We start from the raw sequence: 20,879 nt of genomic DNA on the forward strand, positions 1-20,879 counted from the left end.
AAAAATTATTGCCGTTGCTACTTCATAACTGTAATGTTGCTACTGTTATGAATCATAATGTAAATATCTGATATGCAGGATGGTCTTAGGAGACCCCTGTGAAAGGGTTGTTCGACCGCCAAAGGGGTCGCGACCCACAGGTTGAGAACCGCTGCTTTATATGGATTAGTTCACAGCAGCTATGTTGTGAGGTGGGCTCTAGGATCATCCCCATTGAACAGAAGGGACAACTGAGGCCCAGAAAGGGGAAGCCACTTGTCGCCGAGCCAGGAGGAACTCAGCTCAGAGCCTAAGTTCCTAACCATCAGCTGGGCTGCCTCCCAGGGAAAGCAAGGAGGGCCAGGGACCAGAGAGGTGCTTGGGGACGGAGACGGGAGGGCCCCCACCCGCAGCCAGCAGCGAGGCCACACCCACCCTGCTCAGGCGAGACACAGCCAGGGAGATGCACGTCTTGAAGTCATCCGGGTTCTTTTTGCAGAGACAGGTGATGAGGCTGACAGCAGCTGTGACCACGCCCTGCAGGGGCAGATGAGTGGCAGGTCAGGGCCCTGGTGGGAGGTCAGACTGGGGACAAGTGTGCAGGCTGCGGATCTGAGAGCAGAGATTCAGGAACGAACAGGGATGGGTCTGTGCGGGGGAGGGGTGTGCTTAGGGGTGCATAGGTGTCACAGTGGGTGCTTTGGGGCTCAGGGACATGACCAGCACCCACTGGGGTTCGGAGCAGAGGATGGGTGGGGGCTAAGAGGACCTGGGGGTGTGGGATTGGGACCGAGGCCAGGCAGTGGGCACTGGGGAACCTCTGGGTGTCAGACACACAGGCCGGGCTTCTTCTGAGGGGCTGGGGGGGTGTTGGTGTTGGGGACACTGGACAGGACCCCTGGGCAGCCAGTGGGTGTCCGGGACGGGGATGGGAGTGCCTCGGGACACCTGGGTGAGTAATAAGTACTGGGGGGACCGGACCAGGGTCTCTAAGTGCCTTGGTAAAGGCAGGGACAGGGGTGGGGGCCCAGGCATCCAGGGTGGGGTGGGACTCCCTGCCTCCAGGTGGACATCAAGGGCAGGGATGGGGGGGACAGAGGCACGGGTCTCACCATGTGCTGGTCATTGAGCAGGTGCACGACGCGGGCCGTCCACTCGCCCATGGGCACCAGGTCGGGCGAGGCCTTGTAGAGCCGCAGCAGACACAGGGCCGCACTCTGCTTCACGCTGTCCATGCTGTCCCTGTGGGGACACGATGTGGGGCGGGTGGGTCAGCGCGACCCAGGACTCCAGCCCCGCACACCTCCCCGCCTCTCTCGCTCCTCCCAGGCGGACCCGGGATCCAACCTGGCGCTGCTCTCATGACCCACGTCTCAGGAGCCTTGTGGGGCCACTGGCACAATGTCAAGCCTGGCTCTGCACTTATTAAGCGCCTACTGGGTACCACCATGCTGTAGGCACTGTGGACAGACTCGTGAGCAAATTGGTCTAAACATCTGTCCTCACAGAGGTTCTGTCCTAGCCCAGCCGTTGGCATCCGAGCACACTGCGCCCAGCTGCTGTTTGGGGGGAAGGTGCCAGGTGAGCAGAAAACTGAGTAACTGAATGAGGAAAGACAGAATCTCCGCCCAGAACGCCCCGCCCCCGTGTTCCAGGTGGCAGCACATGTTCGCTGCGGCCCGCCATCAGATACAACCCGAAGCAGCGGGAGGTGTCGCAGGCCCAGGCAGGACTAGCGGCGCTCTCTCACCTGCATCATCACGGCTCACAGCCCTTCCTCGGGCCACACTCTGCACCAAGGCTTCTACTTATCAACGTGTTTAATCCTCGCCACAGCCCTCCAAGGGGGTGAATTCTATCATCATCTCCAGTTACGAGCCGGGAAACGTCCAAATACCAAACCAAGGAGTGAGAGCTACTTAGCAGCTTGGTGAAGTGAAAGCGAGACTGTGATAATGTTACGGGGAAGTTTGAAACTACATAATCTGGGGGACTGAGCCCAGGAATTAAAGGACAAAACCACCTGATTTACAGGATGGGGAGGGAGGAGGGGAAGAGATGATCTGAGGGTCGTGAGCGGGGATTCAACTGCAGCTGTTTCATCGTTGTTTTTTTAAAATATATTTTATTGATTTTTTCACAGAGAGGAAGGGAGAGGGATAGTTAGAAACATCGATGAGAGAGAAACATCGACCAGCTGCCTCCTGCACACCCCCCACTGGGGATGTGGCCGCAACCAAGGTACATGCCCTTGACCGGAATCGAACCTGGGACCCTTGAGTCTGCAGGCCAACGCTCTACCCACTGAGCCAAACTGGTTAGGGCTGTTTCATCGTTTTAATAAATGTATTTTTAAATATGTTTTTAGTGATTTTTAGAGACAGAGGATGGGAGAGAGAGAGAAACACCAATCAGTTGCCTCCTACATGCATCCCAACTGGGGATCGAAACCGCAACCTGGACATGTGCCCTGACCAGGAATTGAACCGGCAACCTTTCAGTGCATGGGCCCACGCTCAACCAATTGAGCCACACCGTACAGGGTAACTATTTCTTCTTTTTTATTTTTATTTTTTAATTTATTTTGTAAATATATTTTTATTGATTCCAGAGAGGAAGGGAGAGGGAGAGAGAGATAGAAACATCAATGATGAGAGAGAATCATCAATCGGCTGCCTCCTACACATCTCCTACTGGGGATTGAGCCTGCAACCCAGGCATGTGCCCTTGACTGAAACTCAACCTGGGACCTTTCAGTCCGCAGGCTGATGCTCTATCCACTGAGCCAAACTGGCCAGGGCTATTTCTTCTTTTTAGAAAGGCACGGTACCACGTGACTCAGCAAGTCCGCACGTAGGCATCTACACCAAGTCACACACATGTGAACGTTGTACATGATCGGCAGGAGGTGGGGCCTTTTTTATAAATAAATAAACAAGATGTGGTCCATCCAACAATGGAATACTATTACTCAGCCATAAGAAGGTATGAAGCACTGATCCATGCTACAACACAGGTGAACCTGGAGGACATGACACTGAGTGAAAGGAGTCAGACACAAAGGCCACAGCATTCCATTTGTAGGAAATGCCCAGAACAGGCGAATCTAGAGACAGAAAGCAGGTCAGTGGTTGCCTGGGGCTGGAGAGGGAGGGCGTGTGGTGTGGACTGCTGATGGCTGTCGGCTTCTTCCTGGGATGATGAAAATGTTCTGGAATTAAGTTAGTGGTGGTGGTTACACAACATTGTGAAGATACTAAAGACTGTTGAATTGTGCCCTTTAAAATAGTTAAAATGGTGAACTTAGCCCTGGCCAGGTAGCTCAGTTGGTTAGAGCACCGTCCCATATGCCAAGGTTGCGGATTTGATCGAGGTCAGGGCACATACAAGAATCAATCAATGAGCACTGGCTGGTTTGGCTCAGTGGATAGAGCGTCAGCCTGCACACGGAAGGGTCCCGGGTTCGATTCCGGACAAGGGCACATGCCCAGGTTGCGGGGTCAATCCCCAGTAGGGGGCGTGCAGGAGGAAGACGATCAGTGATTCTCTCTCATCATTGATGTTTCTAACTCTCTTCCTCTCCCTTCTTCTCTAAAATCAATAAAAATATATTTTCAAGAAAAAGAATTAATGAATACATAAATGAGAACAAATCGACGTTTCTCTCTCCCCCCCACCCTTCTTCTCTCTAAAAATCAATCAATAAATTAAAAAGTTCATTTAAAAAGAGGTGAACTTCATGTTATGTGAACTTTACCTCAATTAAAAAAAATTTACCTAAAGAAAAGTTCCCACGTGCCCCAGTCATTGTCAAGGCTGAGTTTTCAGTATGCAGAGTCCAGCCTACACTCAGACCACCCAGCCTGGCCCACACTCTGGCAGGACCGGGCCCCTCGGCAGTCATTCCCTCGTGTGCACATACATGTTTGTCACACTGGCCCCTTCTCCAACCTCGCCGGGTGCCAAGTCCTTGCGCTCAGGGTGGCCAGCAACCGTCTCGCAGCTCTCACCACCACTACCCACGCCCTCCTCCGTGGAAGTTTCTTCTCTGTGTCTGAGCCAGGGCCCACCGTGCACACCCCTCCCCTCTGCTCAGATCCCAACACGCTGGGCCGCCCGGGCTCTGCCTCCGGTCCTTCTCTGTCCTGCTCGTGTCCTCCCCGCGGGACTTAACAGGCAGGAGCTTTCATTACCAAGATGTTGGTCCCCAGCCACACGGGGCTTTTGGACACAGGGACTGTGGCGGGTCCCAACTGAGATATGATGTGTGTACATTACACGCCACGTTTCAAAGACTTCGCACAGAAATACTGTAAGACAGCCTGGGGAGTGTGGCTCAGGTGGTTGGGCATCCTCCTGTGCCCCGAAAGGTTGCCGGTTCGATCCCCAGTAGGGGGCGTGCGGGAGGCAGCCAATCGATGTTATCACTCTCACATCTGTTTCTCCTCTCCCTTTTCTCTCTAGAAATCAATCAAACAAAATCTTAAGAACATTTCCCCCCATCTCTTTGTTTCTCTGGGCTGCATCCCCATTCATTTCTTCAGTTCTACTGCCTGTTTAACCTGCTTTGGTCACTGTCTATTCTGCTGCTAAACCAGACCACTCAATTTTTTAAAAATATCGGTGATATTTCCCCGATCTGCTTGCACTTTGCTCGTGTTTGAATCATTTTCATCTTCCTTGGAACCTATTACACATACTTATTTTACATCCCATAGGACAATTCTAATTTGACTGTTCTTTTCCGTTTTCTTTCTGCTGGTTCTCCCTCGCGGTGCTTGCTTCCTGTGTTTAGTGATTTTCGACTGTGAGCTACTCACGGAACTCCGGGCTGCTTCACCAGTGGGAACCTTTGAGGCCTGTGGAGAAGGTGGGTCTCTCCAGAAAAAGGCGTCTTTGCTTCTGTCAGGCACTGGGGTCTACCAGTTTGCAGCACTTGACATAAAGCTTGGCTGAAGGATTTGCGGATGACCCAGTGGGCGGAAATCAGGCTGAAAACCAGTGTGCACGCTGCTCTGTGCCAAGGTTCAAAACAGGTAACTTTGCTGATATCTCCTGAGGGTTTATTTCCAAATCGCGCTCATTCTGAAGTGTGGTCTCTGGAGCCTCTCCTTGGAAAAGCTTTGTCTTCTGTCCCCAGAGGCTGCAGGGCCCCCCAAACCAATACTGGGTTCACGCAGTTCAGCGAATGCCCTCTAAGCAAGATGTGGCTACAGCCCTCGGCGCATCTCCCGGTGCCAGGCTCCTCTTAGCTCGTGGCCCGTCCTTACTTTTGGCTCCTGAACATGGACGAATATTTCCTCTCCTCCCCTATTCAATACTGACAGCTGGGTTTCAAAAAGAGCGTCAGGAATCTAGTCCACGTGTTGCCAGAAATAAAAGTCTTACCTTTCCCCACACTAGGCTGAATGATCTTTGGTTGATTTATTTTATTTTATTATTATTTTAATCCTCACCTGAGGATATTTTTTTCCATTGATTTTTCGAGTGGAAGGGAGAAGGGGAGAGAGAGAGACACATCGATTGGCTGCCTCCCGCAGGAGTCCAAACTGCAGAGCTGGGGAACCCTGCAACCCAGGGACGTGCCCTTGACCGGAATCGAACCCAGGACCTCTCAGTCTGCAAGCTGACACTCTATCCGCTGAGCCAAACCAGGCAAAGCTCGGCTGTTAAAATTACAAAGTGGCTCATGTCATCCACCTGCCTCCCCCCATCAATTACAATACAATCCGAACTTCTCCCTCCCTCCTGTTCACCACACTCCTTCCAAAAACACTCTCTCTTGATTCCATGAACGTAGAGAGCTCACGCCAACCTCAGGGCCTTTGCAATTGTTGCTCCTTTTGCTTGGGACTCTTCCTCCAACACTTTTGAATGATTACATTTCTATCATTCAGTGTCAAATTACATCACCTCCTTAGAGAGACCCTCCCTGAGAATCTAATGTAAGTGGCCTCCCCCACGACCTCCAGGACCCCCCACTACCCTACTGTGTTTTCTTCTGAGTATCAGTCACGCTCTGAACTCACCGTATGTTTTGTGTACGTGTGTACGTGTTTGTTCTCTGGCTCTCCCCCTACGCGTAAGCTCCGCAAGGGTGGGCACCACCGTCCTTGCTGCCCGCCTCTGCCTCCCCCGTGCCCATAACAGTGCCCGGCACAGTGCAACAGAAATACCTGCTGAATGACCTCCTGCCTCAGGACACTCACCGCCCTTCATGCCTTTCCCCTTCCCACAGCCAACGATTCCTCCTCACTTAGGCCTCAGCCTCATGCCACTTCCTCTGGGAAGCTCTCCCTGATTCCCTCAGGCTGGGTCAGGCTGACCCCTACTCAATGCTCTTAGGGGTTCCTATCCCCCACAGCATGGTTTTGAGAGGAATTAAATGCTTCATCCTGCAATTACTCAATCGATGTTTATCTCTCCACTCTGGACTGTGAATGCTGGGAGAACATTGACCATGTCCACTCCTGGTCATGTCTACATCCCCAGCAATCAGCATGATGCCTTGCACACAGTAGATACCCAATAGACACTTGTTGAATGAATGAATGAATGATGTACAATTTCTGGAAGGCTGTCACCAACATAACTGAAGGTTATCACCTCTTCTACACTAGATGTCAAAGGTCAGTTCATCAGACAGACATCGCACTGGCTGTGCTGGGAGGCTGCCTCACACTGCCGTCAGCTGGCTCAGTGAGATGAGGAGACACATCACAGGGCTGCCACCAGGACCCCTGGGGTTCCAAGCTCAGCGTGGGCTCCACATCCTGGCTGGGCCTTGTCTCCCCCACTGCACCCCCCTCCACAGGTCTCCAGTGACTCACCCGGCCACCAGGATGCGAGGGATGTCAGCGGCGAAGGCCTCGCCCATCTCTCGGCTGCCCACATTGGCGATGCAGTGCAGGGCCAGACACATGAAGGTGGGGTTGCGGCTGGCCAGGTCATTCTTGATGGCATTGTTGATGAGCCGGATCAGCTCAGAGTTCGAGTTCACCAGCACCGAGATGAACAGGTAACCCTGGGTGAGGAAGGAGGCGGGGCAGGGGAGCCTTGTGGTTAATCAGTCCTAGGCCCCAACTCTCATACCCTAGAGCAGCCGTGGGCAAACTACGGCCCGCGGGCCGGATCCGGCCTGTTTGAAATGAATAAAACTAAAAAAAAAACAAAAACGTACCCTTTTATGTAATGATGTTTACTTTGAATTTATATTAGTTCACACAAACACTCCATCCATGCTTTTGTTCCGGCCCTCCGGTCCAGTTTAAGAACCCATAGTGGCCCTCGAGTCAAAAAGTTTGCCCACCCCTGCCCTAGAGTCTATATACTTCCAGGCCCCTCCTCCCTCAGACCCACGAGTCCAGGCCCTCAGACCAAAGCCCTCAATCCCTCCTCCCTTAGACCCAGAAGTGCAGGCTCCCATCCCTTCTCCTTCTGACCCAGGAGTCCAGGGCCACACCCCTCCTCCCTCAGACACAAGAGTCCAGGCCCCCAGCCCCTCCTCCCTCAGACCCAGGGGTCCAGGCCCCCAGCCCCTCCTCCCTCAGACCCAGGAGTCCAGGCCCCCAGCCCCTCCTCCCTCAGACCCAGGGGTCCAGGCCCCCAGTCCCTCCTCCCTCAGACCCAGGAGTTCAGGCCCCCAGCCCCTCCTCCCTCAGACCCAGGGGTCCAGGCCCCCAGCCCCTCCTCCCTCAGACCCAGGGGTCCAGGCCCCCAGTCCCTCCTCCCTCAGACCCAGGAGTCCAGGCCCCCAGCCCCTCCTCCCTCAGACCCAGGGGTCCAGGCCCCCAGTCCCTCCTCCCTCAGACCCAGGAGTTCAGGCCCCCAGCCCCTCCTCCCTCAGACCCAGGGGTCCAGGCCCCCAGTCCCTCCTCCCTCAGACCCAGGAGTTCAGGCCCCCAGCCCCTCCTCCCTCAGACCCAGGGGTCCAGGCCCCCAGCCCCTCCTCCCTCAGACCCAGGGGTCCAGGCCCCCAGCCCCTCCTCCCTCAGACCCAGGGGTCCAGGCCAACGGCCCCTCCTCCCTCAGACCCAGGGGTCCAGGCCCCAAGCCCGTCCTCCCCAGACTCACTATCTGCTTCTCTGTGTACTTGTTGGAGCTAAGCAGGTTCACGGCTTCCATATGCCCGAAGTCAATGTCATGGCCAAGCAGGAAGATGAAGAGCAGTTTACAGACATATTTTTTCTTACTGTAGCCATCCAAAGCTTTGTCCCCTGAGGCCGAGGAAGGAGGAAAGGGGAGGCAAGAATGAGGAAGGAACACACCTGCAAGTCCCAGGAGTCCCAGCCCCCTCCTCTCTCAGACCCAGGAGTCCAGACCCCCACCTACCTTTGAACTTGGAGCGGATATTGGCCAGTTCCTTGTTGATTCTCTTAATCTCCGCCTCCTTGCTCTTACCTGGGGAGGGAAGGGACGGCTGGGGGTGAGGGTCCTGGAGCGGAGCCACCTGCCCCACTTTCCTTGGCAAGGGCCCTCGGAGCTGGAGGGCAAACTCTCCATGCTGGGCCTCGGGCCCTCAGGCAGAGGACAGGCCGGGGCCCCCTCTCCAGCTGGGAGCTTCAGGGAAGTGATCGCTAAGGCTCATTGGTGGCTCCAACACAGAGCAGGCGCCCGGCGCACACTTCAGGGCCACCCCCGACTCCCCCTTCTCACCGCAGCCCCTGACTATCCTCTCCCTGAGAGCTGTCCCCACCCACGGCTCTGCTTACCCCTGCACAGCCCCAGCACTGGCCTGGCAAAAACGTGATAAAGGAATGAATGAATGAATGAATGGCCCGGCTGGCTTCTAGCTGTCCCTCAGGATCCTCACTCCTACACATCCCTACTCAGCGTCTCCTGAAAACCTGGTCCTCCCCCAGCTTCCCAATTCAATGAAGGTCTCACTGCGACCCAGTCAGCAGGCCAGGGCCAGACCCCTGGGTGCCGAGCTGCTCCCTGCAGCCATTAGCCAGGTGACTCGCGCGCACCGGAGGCGTAGCTGTTCCAAACGGAGGCGGCTGTAAGCGGCCGGGCCACGCCAGACAGTGGGGGAGGGGGTAGCAAACCATCTCATAAACATTTTAAAAGATTGATTCCATGTTGAAATGACAGTATTTGGGGTATATTGGGTATCATGAATATATTATTAAAATGACTTTTCCCTTTTTTTATATTTGTATTGATTTCAGAGAGGAAAGGAGAGGGAGAGACAGAAACATCAATCAATGATGAGAGAGACTCACTGATCAGCTGCCTCTTGCACGCCCCACTGGGGATCAAGCCAGCAACCCGGGCATGTGCCCTGACCAGGAATTGAACTCTGACCTCCTGGTTCATAGGTCGATGCTCAACCACTGAGCCACACCAGCTGGGCTCTTTCTACCTTTTTTTTTTTTTTAAGTGGCCACTGGGAGAAGTTGTAACCGCCACAGGTGTGGCTCAGCACTGTCCCAGGGCCCCCCTGGGCTCCCACACAGCCCGGTCACCTCCCTGGGGGGGTACATGTCATGGGTGTCTGGGTCCACCTCTCCCCCAGACCCGACCAGAAGCTGGTTGAAAACAGGGTCAGCATCTGCCACTTTGGGTAGCAACTCCATGTTCCAGGGGCTCCCTGAGTGCTGAGCTCAGAAAAGGCATGAAGACGTGAATAAGGGCCCTGGGAAGTGCGGGGTGACTCCTCCCGCCTGAGGAAGGAGCGGAGCCCGCGGGTGAGGGTGGGAGGTCTCTGGGACGCGGGAGGTAAAGGGCCAGCCCTTCAATGCTGAGTCTGAACTGGCCTTTGTGGCCCCAGAGGCCACCTGATCCTTCATTTATTAATTACACGTTTCCTGAGGCCCTGGGGTCCCGGCCTGCGTGGGGCTACACTGGGCACCCAGGACCCCGTTGGACCCGGTACTTCTGATCCATTTCAGGGACTCCTGGCCTGGTGGGCGCAGGCAGGGGGCTTCCTCCCCACTCCCGGGTGAGATGTGCGGGGATGGAGGCTGCGGGCAGCGCCTGGCCCTGGCGGAGGCTGCGGAGGTGAGGACATTTGAGGAAGGCTGTGAAAGATGAGGAGGGTTCAGGAGCAGTTCACCAGCCGGGGCGCCCAGAACTCCGCCCGGAGTACCTGCTCGGGGGTGGACCGAGGATAGGACAGCGCCTCCCTCCGGGGGCAGGGGGGGGCAGTGACCACCAAGGGCCCACGCCAGCCGAAACCGGTTTGGCTCAGTGGATAGAGCCTCGACCTGCGGACTGAAAGGTCCCAGGTTCGATTCCGGTCAAGGGCATGTACCTTGGTTGCGGGCACATCCCCAGTGGGAGATGTGCAGGAGGCAGCTGATGGATGTTTCTCTCTCATCGATGTTTCTATCTCTCTCCCTTCCTCTCTGTAAAAAAATCAATAAAATATATTAAAACAAACAAACAAACAAGGGCCCACGCCAGCCCCTCAAAGTTACTTCGCATGCTGTGCTACTCCTACCCTGAGAATGACCGCAACTGCTTCCCCTGCTGCTTTAAAACTATTCTGTAGGGACCAGGAGAAACAATCTCTCATAAATGGATGTCATATCACCAAGTAGCTGAGTAAACTTGACCACAGATAGACGGATATTTGAACGGCAATTAAATTTTCGAGGCTAGCGACCTCTCTGGCCTTCACTTACACCTCTATTAAAAGCTTCAAGAAGCACGCAAAGCGAACGTATGGTGTTGGATGGCCCAGCGGTGGCCATCCCTGGGAGCAGAGAGGGCTGGGAGAGTGCACGAGAGGGTGTGGGGAGCCAGGCTGGGATGCGGGGTCTGCATTGGGGGCTGGTTACATGGCTGTGTTCAACCAGGGAAAATTCGCCAAGCTGGTCACTTATGATCTGTGGGCTTTTTCGGTAGATCTATTTCCACACATGTACATGTGTATACAAAATATTTACATATTAAAATTACATATGAAAATATTTTTGTAGGAATGTATTCAATCATACAGAAGGCAATATCAAACAGATATGGATACCTTAAAGACCATGTAAAGAATATGCATATGTGTGTGTTTTCTTTAGTCTTTAAAGTATCCACAGCTATTTGGTACTGTTTTCCGCATACTGTATACTTTACTAAAAAGAATTCACAGAGGAAAAGAGCATCGGGTCTCCAAAGAGCAGGGGCCGCAGCCCTGGAGGGCGAGCATCAGCCATGTGCGCAGCCTCTGCAAAGGTCAGAGGCAAGAAACAGCCCGGTGCCCAGAGACAGCGCATGAGTGCGGCGAAGGGGGTGCCCCCTGGGTAAAGGGGCTGCAGGCAGGGGTGACAGAATGGGCTAATGGAAGCAAAGGCTTTCTAACATCCAGGACCAATCAGCAACAAGGGGATGAGCTCACCATCACAGGAGGCATGCAAGCATTTAAAAGGGTTCTCCTGCCGTAGCCGGTTTGGCTCAGTGGATAGAGCGTCGGCCTGTGAACTGAAGGGTCCCGGGTTTGATTCCGGTCAAGGGCATGTACCTTGGTTGTGGGCACATCCCCAGTGGGAGGTGTGCGGGAAGGCAGCTGATCGATGTTTCTCTCTCGTCGATGTTTCTAACTCTCTGTCCCTCTCCCTTCCTCTCTGTAGGAAACCAATAAAATATATTAAAAAAATAAAATAAAAGGGTTTCCCTGCCCTGGCCGGTTTGGCTCAGTGGATAGAGCGTCGGCCTACGGACTGAAGGGTCCCAGGTTTGATTCCGGTCAAGGGCTTGTACCTTGATTGCAGGCACATCCCCAGTGGGGTGTGTGCAGGAGGCAGCTGATCGATGTTTCTCTCTCATCGATGTTTCTAACTCTCTATCCCTCTCCCTTCCTCTCTGTAAAAAAATCAATAAAATATATTTTAAAAATAAATAAGAAGAAAAGGGTTTCCTTTATCTTCAAACATTTCCTGGGTGAGGCTCAGGGATAAGCGACAGCAGCCTGTGCTTAGAGACCCCGGATGCAAAGGAGGCTGACGGGCAATTCTGAGGGCTGTGACACAGGCCAGCACAACGGGGCTGGGCGGCTGGAAGCAGCTCCTGGGATTTGAGGATCAAAAGATGAGGCAAGCCCTGGCCTGTGCAGCTCAGTGGTAGTGTCAGCTCATGCACTAGGGTCTCGGATTTGAATCTCTGTCAAAGGCACGTACCTGGGCTGCAGATTTGCTCCCCCCCCACCCCCCCAGTCAGGGCCCTTGTGGGATGCAACCAATTGATGTGTGTCTCACATCAATGTTTCTTTCTCTCTCCTTCTCCCTCCCTTTCACTCTCTCTAAAAATCAATGGGAAAAATATCCTCCGGTGAGGAATGGACCAGGTAGAAATAGGGCAAGTGTGCTCTGGGCAGGAGGACCGGCCTGTGCCACGGCCTGTAGGCTGGCACAGAGGGCGCGGCCAGACCAGCCGGCCCCTCCTGGGTGCTCTGAGGGGACTGGGGAGCAATGGGAGGGTGCAGGTCCCCTTCTGCCTGTAGCGATGGCTGTCAGGGACATGTGGGTGGGGAAAGACCACCCTCTTGCCACAGACCAGAGCAGGAAACTGCTGACTGTGCTGAGGATATGTCCTACTTGAGGCTCTGGTTACGGGAGATAAAGCCGGTGAGGGTTTAAGCCAAAAAGGCCTGGGGGCAGGTCTATCGCTGCCACCAAAAGCATCCTAACAAGCCCTGACTCTACGCTGGAGGGAACCAAAGCACTTGTACTGAGGTCACCGTCCCTTTCACTGCACGTGTCCACAGCCAGCTCGACAACTACTGTTCACAAGGTAACAACGTTCCATCCGTACAATCCTGCCCTGATGGGCCTCCCACACAAGTCCAAGCAGCGCTGCGTCCTCAGAGAGGATTCTGGGAAATGATGCTTCCTGACTTGACTCTGGACCACCATCCGGCTCAGAGCACGCTGACCTGTGCTGTCCAACGCGGGAGCCACTGGCCACATGTGCTGGAAATACGGCCAGTGTGACTGAGGGATTGAATTCCTAATCTTATTTACTCTTAATAAATGTAAATTGAAAAACCAATCCTCAATTCAGTTACTGCAAACGTATGTTTGGAACTTGAGTACCCCATGAATCAGTTTTATGAACTTTTTTTAAAAAAATGGTTTTATTGATTTCAGGGAGAGGGAGAGATAGAATCATCAATGATCAGAGAGAACCAGTGATCGGCTGCCTCCTGTACACCCCCTACTGGGGGATGGAACCTGCAACCCGGGCATGTGCCCTGACCGGGATTTGAACCGTGACCTCCTGGTTCATAGGTCAACCTCTGAGCCACACCAGCAGGGCTACATTTTATGAATTCTTAATCAAGAGCAAGTATTTCCAATGAAAATGCAGCCTTTGAATTGAGAAAGGAACATAAACTGTCTCATTAACCATTTAAAAACTATCGATTGCACATTCACATAATGTTTTGCACACGCTGGGATAAATAAAATGTATAAAAATTCATTTCACTGGTTTGTTTTACTGGGTTAGCGCTGGGTTAGACTGCGCTCATGTGATCACAGTCATCACCATCCCTTAGGGAGAAAAAATTCTCCTTGAGCAACCAAGTCACACCCTGTCAGTCCCCAGCTGGAAGGCAGCTGCAGGCCCTGCCTGAGCTGCCGCCTAACATTAGGGTGCACACGCCTAACTCACATTAGGGTGCACATGCCGATCTGCGAACCCTCAACAGATCACACCAGGTCCCCCACGGCAGGGAGGTGTGGCTGCTCCACTCCTGGGGGATCCACAGGGTGGGGAGCAGTCCTGGGAGTTACTGAATTTGACTGTGTGTGTATTGGGGGGACGGGGGGGAGGGGGAGGGTGGAAGGGGATGGTATGCTAACACTGGAGAACCACCAAAGTAGGACTCATTCTTTCTGTTCTCTGCACAGTGGCCAGAGGGAGTCTGTAAAAATCTGAGTCAAATCCTGTCCTTTCTCCCCTCCAAATCTCTCCTGGCTACAATTGTCCTCAGTAAAAGCTAAGTCCAGAAGCCAAAACCGGTTTGGCTCAGTGGATGGAGCGTCGGCCTGCGGACTGAAGGGTCCCAGGTTCGATTCCGGTTGGGGGCATGTACCTTGGTTGAGGGCACATCCCCAGTGGGGGGTGTGCAGGAGGCAGCTGATTGATGTTTCTCTCTCATCGAGGTTTCTGACTCTCTATCCATCTCCCTTCCTCTCTGTAAAAAATCAATAAAATATATTTAAAAAAAAAAAAAAAAAGCTAAGTCCAGACTATGGCCCCCAGGCCGCGCGCACCCACTTCTGACCAATCTCCCACCCTGTCCCCCAGCCTCCTCCAGCTTCACTTCAAGCACAGTCCTGCCTCAGGGCCTTGGCACAAGCGGTTCCCTCTGCCCAGAATTCCATTCACCCACTACATTTCATTCTTTGCTCCAAACATCACCTTTTCAGCAAGAGGCTCTCTGACCAGACTATATAAAAGCACCATCCCTAAGCTTGTTCCCACACCCCCCTTCCCTGCTCCATTTCCCTCCAACACCCACGCCACCTGTGTGAACACCTGGATACTATATATTTACTTGTGTATTGGTCCATCTCCCCCGTAGAATGTGAACCCCACCCAGAGGGGCTTTAGTTCCCTGCTGTAGTCCCATCACCAAGAACAGTGTCTGGCACTCAATCAGTGCTCAGTAAAGGTCAGTTCATTTGTTCATTCATTCATTCATTCATTCAGTCAGTCAATGGGCAAATATCTCCTGAGGACTCCGGTGGGCCAGCTCCTGCCGTGGGCAGACTGGGGATCCAGGGAAGGATCAGACCAGGGCCCGTGCTCAAGGGCTGGGGGAGATGTCACAGACGGAATGGGCCACAGTGTGGAGTGGGATGCGCCCTAATGGGTTGCTTAGCACCCTTCCCCCCATTCACGCCCTCAAAAGCTCGCCTCAGGGTTGGAGGGACTGGAGAGGTGGCAGCCCAGCCCCTGCCCTCGGGAGCTCCAGGCAGATAAGTCCCCCCTCTCCTCCCTGCTGTCAGGCCGGGACCACACCCTCAGGCTGCACCCAGCTTCAACCTCTCTTATCGGCAGAATTTGCCCTTCCTGGCCCTCCGCTGAGCCTGCCCTTCATCTCCTTCCAGATCTCCTCTCTGAACTGCACTGTGCTCTTCAGATCTTCCCGTGATGTCTCTGCCTCCTCGCCCTCCTCACCTGCTCATTGCTGAGCAGTACTTCTTCCCTCATCCCTTCTCTTCCCTCCCTCCTGCTTGAAACCCTCCAGTGCTCTCAGGCCGAGCTCTCTGCCCCACTCCCCAGATCCTAGGCTTAGCTCAGAGTCTCGACTGGGACCCAGGACCTTTGCACTTGCTGGCCCTATGCCTTCCCAGTTCTCCACTTCCCTGGGCCTGCCTAACTGCTGCACAGTCTGAGCAAGGTAACAGCCCCCATTCCCTCAACTTTGAGGCCCTCTCCCTCACGAGACCTAGGACAGGTACAATAGTTTTCCGCTTAAAAAATTAAGATATAGCCCTGGCCAGGTGGCTCGGTTAGTTGGAGCACTGTTCCGGACACCAAAAGGTTGAGGGTTCAATCCGTGGTCAGGATGAATACAAGAGGCATGGGTTGATGTTTCTCTCTCTCTCTCCCTTTTTCCCTCTCTAAAATCAACTTTAAAAGAAGAAACATGTATCCTCGGTTGTGGATTAAAAGTGGAAAAATTAAGATATAATTCACATACCCTAAAGGTCACCGCTTTATTTTATTTTTTAATGTATTTTTATTGATTTCAGAGAGGAAGGGAGAGGGAGAGAGAGAATCATTGATCGGCTGCCTCCTGCATGCCCCCTACTGGGGATCAAGCCTGCAACCCGGGCATGTGCCCTTGACTGGAACTGAACCCTGGGCCCCTCGGTCCGCAGGCTGATGCTCTAGCCACTGAACCAAGCCGGCTAGGGAAGCTCACCACTTTTAAAGTGTGCAATTCAGTGGTCTTTCGCGTATCCACAATGTTATGCAACCATCAGCACCATCCAATTCCAGAACGTTTTCCTCACCCCAAAAGGAAATCCTGTACTCATTAGCAGTCGCTCCACATTCCACGATCCTCAGCCCCAGGCAACCACTAATCTGCTTTCTGTCTCTATGGGCTTGACTGTTCTGGACATTTCACATACATGGGATCCTACACTTCTGTGTATATGGCTTCTTTCACTTAGAAGGTGCACCCATGTTGTAGCACCTATCAGTACGTCATCCTTTTTAACGGCTAAATAATATTCCATTGCATGGGCGGTGGGCGGAACATTTGTTTATCATCTGTCCATGGACAAGTGGGTTGCTAATTTCCACTTTTTGGAATATTCACAATAATGACGCTGCTATAAACATCTGTATACAGCTTATTTGTGTGTGTGACAAGAACAGCTGCATTTTGGGGACAGTACCTGTCTCCTTAACAGGGGCACAGACAAGTCTGTCCTACTCACCAATGTCCCCAGCACCCATGATAAGGCTTGAAACACACCAGCCACTCAACACATATTTGAGAAAAGGAAGGACAAGAGGAAGCCCCAATGCATTTGGTGAAATCACCTCCAGGGCCCCCCAAGTTGGACCTCCCCTTTGTCCTCTGGCTTCCCTCTCAGGTCCTGCAGTGACACTGGCCTGGTTTCTCTTTCCTGCTCCACCACCATGATTCATTCAATCCCTTTGCAAATCCTTCACAACTGATCCCAGACCTAACTATTTCCCCGCATTTCCTTCTCACCCCAGTCAAGCCAACACCATCTCGCACCTGGACGCCTGCAACAGCCCCTTAGTTCTTTCCCTGCTTCCACGCGCACCTCCTCCAGTCTGTGCTCTCCACGGAGGCCAAAGGAATGACTTTAAAACATCAATAGGCCCGGCCGACGTGGCTCAGTGGTTGAGTGTCGACCTATGACCCAGGAGGTCACGGTTGATTCCTGGTCTGGGCACATGCCTGGGTTGTGGGCTCGATCCCCAGTGTGGGGCGTGCAGGAGGCAGCTGATCCATGATTCTCTCTCATCACTGATGTGTCTATCTCTCCCTTCCTCTCTGAAATCAATAAAACTATATATTTTTAAAAGGAATTCTTATAAATAAAATATCCATCAGCTCATGTCCCTCCTGTGCTCAAAACCTGCCGCCGCTTTCGTTTCACTCAGAGAAAGGCCAAAGTGCTCACTGACCCACAAAGCCCTACACATTCCTGTCCCCTCTCTGCCCTCAGCTCCCACCCTCGGCTCCCGCCACACAGGCCCCCGCAGGCTGAAGTGAACACACACTGAGCGTGCGCAACCTCAGGACCTTTGAATGCACGCTTCCCTTGCCTGGACCCCTCTTTCCTCCAAAATCCAGAGCTCACTCCCTCAGTCTCCACTCAGATGACTTCAGGGAGCCATCTCGGTGAGGCCTTCACAGAGCTCCCTCTCCTCCTGGTCCCCCCTTCCTTATTTTTCTTCACAGTGTGACACTGTGTCATTTATTGCCAGTTATCTGTGTTTATTTTCTATCTCCCTCCTGCCATGGTGCCCCCGAAGGCGGGGATTTTTGCTCATGCTGTAGGCCCAGTCCCTGGAACAGTCTGGCACACCAGTGATCAAAGGTACTTGTCAATTGAATGAATGAACCTTCAAAGGTAAGATGCTGTTATGCCTGGGTTTGCAGACAAGAAAACTGAGCATCAGAGAGGTTAAGTGACTTGCCAAGGGTCACATGGCTAGTAGGTATCAGAGGCATTGCAGGCACACTTGCTTCTTTTTAAAAAAAATATATTTCTTTATTGATTTCAGAGACGAAGGGAGAAGGAGAGAAAGATAGAAACATCAATGATGAGAATCACTGATCGGCTGCCTCCTGCATACCCCCTACTGGGGATGGAGCCCGCAACCCAGGCATGTGCCCTTGGCCGGAATCGATCCTGGGGCCCTTCAGTCCACAGGCCCACCCTCTATCCACTGAGCCAAGCCGGCTAGGGCAGGGCACACCTGCTTCTAACAGCTGGCCCCCTCATAGCTCCCCCCCTTTTCATAACAACCACAACATCTCTCCTCCACCTGATGCCAACAGTTCCCACCCCTCCTTTTCACCAGATCTAACGCATCCTAGACCCTTCCATACCTACTAAACCCTAAACCAATCCCTGGGCACCTAAGAGGGGCCACTGCTCCAGACCCAGCAAAACAAGAACAACAGCCAAAGACCTGTCTCGTGCCTGGAATGCGGGAAAGGCCCCGTCTACATACATCATCACAACACTCTCATCAGCAAAGTGGGGACAGCCATATCCCTCCTGGCAGATAAGGAAACAGAAGTGAGGTCCCTCACTCAAGGTCACCCGGCTGGGCGGTGACAGCCCTCGAACCCAGGTCTGGCCGGCCCCCAGGCCACTCGGATAGAGTCCGGGAAGCTCCCGACAGCTCCAAGCACCAACACCTGCTTCGAGGAGTTGGGAGCTGACCTGGCACCAGGCCTCCCATCACCGCGACAGTCCTTCCTGCTGGTGACGGCTGTCCCCATATTGCCGTGGTCAGGCTCCAGATTCCAGACTGTCCGCCTCCCTGAATCCTAAGCCCAGGTGCCCCTCACACCCCCCCCCCCCCCCGCCCCCCAGCTCTTCAGACCTCTTCCCCACAAATCCCTAAGGCCCCCTGGCTCTCTCCGCTTTCTGGAACATCCCCTGGGCCCGCACCTGACAGTGTCCTCTCCTTCCCAGGCCCACAGCTCCCTGTCGTGGGTCCTCTCCCAAGCCTCTCCACGGGCAATGTCTCCCCTGGGTGCCCTCTGAGTCCCTCCTTTCCCCTCAGTAACCCTCCAAGCCCCTTCTCCCCTGCCCTCCATCCTCCTGAGCAAGCCTCCATCCTGGAGCCCCTCGACCCGGCCCCAGGGTCCCGCTTCAGTCCTCCCCTTTCCCATCTCTCCTCCCCAAGCCCCTAGGACTCTCTGTCCCTCCCGGGCGCTCTCTGTGCCCTGGCCAAGAGCCTTGGTGACCTATCTAGCCCCTTCCCTCTATGACACCCTCTCACCCAGGCCCTCGAGCACGGCCCCATTGGGCTTCCAGGGTTTTACATCCTCCCAGTCCCTTCTGGCCTCCCTCCCCCCGACTCGATCGCTCCACGGGGTACCCCCGACACACACCCATGCACCACCTTCCCTTTCTATCTGCATCAGGGATCCCAGTCTAATAGGACCCCCAAGCCCATCATTCCCGGGGACACCTCTATGCCCCCATCCTCGGAACCTTACTAACCTCCTCACCTTTAAGACCCTCTTGGGCGTCTCTTAACCACCCCGTGTAGTCACCTCAAGAGGCACCCTAAGCCCCTTCACTCCCCCACCTTGAAGTTCCCCCGGGGCCCTATCTACCCTCTCTCTCCACGACCGCCATGGTTTTCTACCCCGCAGGCAAGGTAACCCCCAACCCCGCAATTCATCGCTCCCCGCCTCCAGGGTCCCCCCGGCCGCACGCTCACAGTTCCGGATGTCGGAGATGAACACCGCGAGCCCCCGCATCCCATCGCCCTTGGATACGGCCGGCATGATGGCGGTGGTGTCGGCTCCAGGCCTGGCCCGGCTGGGCACGGCGCAGCGGGGGCAAGCAGGCGGGACCGGGAGGAAAAGGACCCCAGGCAACGCCAACGAGCGGAGCCGGCCGCCGCGGGGGGGAGGACGGGCTGGCGGGCGGGCGGGCGGGCTGGAAGGCCGCAGCACCGCCCCCAGCCCCTCCCCTCTCCTCGGCCGCCTGAGACTTCACCGCCCATTGGCTCAGGTTACTGCCGCTCACACGCGGGCTCTCCCTCGCTCCCTCGCTCATTGGCCTCAGGACAAAGGCACGCCGCTGCGATTGGTCCTGCGCCCCGCTATTTCCGTTTGGGAGGAGGCGTTGCCCAAGAGACGGGCGGAGTTCGATTACGTACGGTGGGACCGCCCCCTCCGCGCGGCCGGGTCCGGCAGTGATTGGATCAGGACGCTCTCCCGTAAGCGAGGGATTGACGTGAAGGAAGGCGGGGGAGCGGGCTCGAGGAGGTGAGACTTGCGTCGGCTGAGGCCAATGGGCGAGGAGATCGCCCCCGCAGGCATCGCGGATTCGCCGTGCCCGTCCTAGTCCCGCCCCCGAGTGGGCGGTTATATGGGCGGGAGGAGGGCGATGAAAGGTGGCTAAGGGAGGGTGTCACTCGGCTGGGCTGGGATAGGTGGAGCGCCGCCTGCAATTCCCTGCTGCAGAGAAGGATGTGGGAGGGACGAGAAAGCGTGAGGTGTTTACTGCGCAAGCGTCTGTCTGTTCCCCTTTCTCCCTAATCTCCTCCACCCACGACTCCTTCAGTCTTCTTCCAAGAAGAGGTCCCTATCCCCGCCTCCTCCCCTGTCTGGCGGCCGAGAAGTCCCGACCTAACTTCGTGAGACCCAGAATCCCAGGGCCGAGGAAACAGCCATTCATAGCCGGTGGTTCTCAACCTTCTGGCCCTTTAATACAGTTCCTCATGTTTTTACCCTCAACCATAAAATTATTTTCGTTGCTACTTCATCACTGTAATGTTGCCACTGTTATGAATCGTCATGTAAATATCTGATATGCAGAATGGTCTTAGGCGACCCCTGTGAAAGGGTCCTTCGACCGCCAAAGGGGTCGCGACCCACAGGTTGAGAACCGCTGCATTAAGCAGAGGCGAAAACTAAGGTCCAGAGAGGTTAACGGTCTTGCCTGAGGTCACACAGCCAGGAAGGGTCAGCCAGATTTACAGTATATTTTGGCTTTTCATCACTTTTCAATATACAATGCCTTTTTTTTTTTTTTTGCAAATCCTAACGCCATTATACAGATAGCAAGTCAAAATTGTGAGTCTCCTCCTCCTCCTCCAGCCTTGGAGCTCCTCAGTATGAATGGGACCTGAGCCCTAACCGGTTTGGCTCAGTGGATAGAGCGTTGGCCTGTGGACTGAAGGGCCCCAGGTTCGATTCCGGTCAAGGG

The 20,879-nt window shown here is 54.3% G+C and overlaps 1 protein-coding gene across 2 annotated transcripts in view; it reads right to left on the reverse strand.

Annotated features, from left to right (window-relative positions):
* AP2A1 (adaptor related protein complex 2 subunit alpha 1) overlaps positions 1–19,590 on the reverse strand; it is a 32,228-nt gene extending 12,638 nt beyond the window's left edge. For both annotated transcript variants that reach the window (XM_070401533.1, XM_070401532.1), the window contains exons 1-6: positions 19,384–19,590; positions 8,311–8,379; positions 8,053–8,195; positions 6,810–7,003; positions 1,092–1,221; positions 415–516 (exon numbers count right to left, since the gene is read on the reverse strand). In XM_070401533.1, the coding sequence (XP_070257634.1) occupies positions 415–516; positions 1,092–1,221; positions 6,810–7,003; positions 8,053–8,195; positions 8,311–8,379; positions 19,384–19,450 (705 nt within the window). In that variant the 5' untranslated portion in view covers positions 19,451–19,590. The remainder of the gene's footprint in view (positions 1–414; positions 517–1,091; positions 1,222–6,809; positions 7,004–8,052; positions 8,196–8,310; positions 8,380–19,383) is intronic.
* Between the last annotated feature and the right edge of the window lie 1,289 nt (positions 19,591–20,879).

Source organism: Myotis yumanensis, unplaced genomic scaffold (assembly GCF_028538775.1).
Source record: "Myotis yumanensis isolate MYYU_CA2020_CCGP unplaced genomic scaffold, mMyoYum1.0.hap1 SCAF_23, whole genome shotgun sequence".
In the NCBI taxonomy this organism is placed as follows: Eukaryota; Metazoa; Chordata; class Mammalia; order Chiroptera; family Vespertilionidae; genus Myotis; species Myotis yumanensis.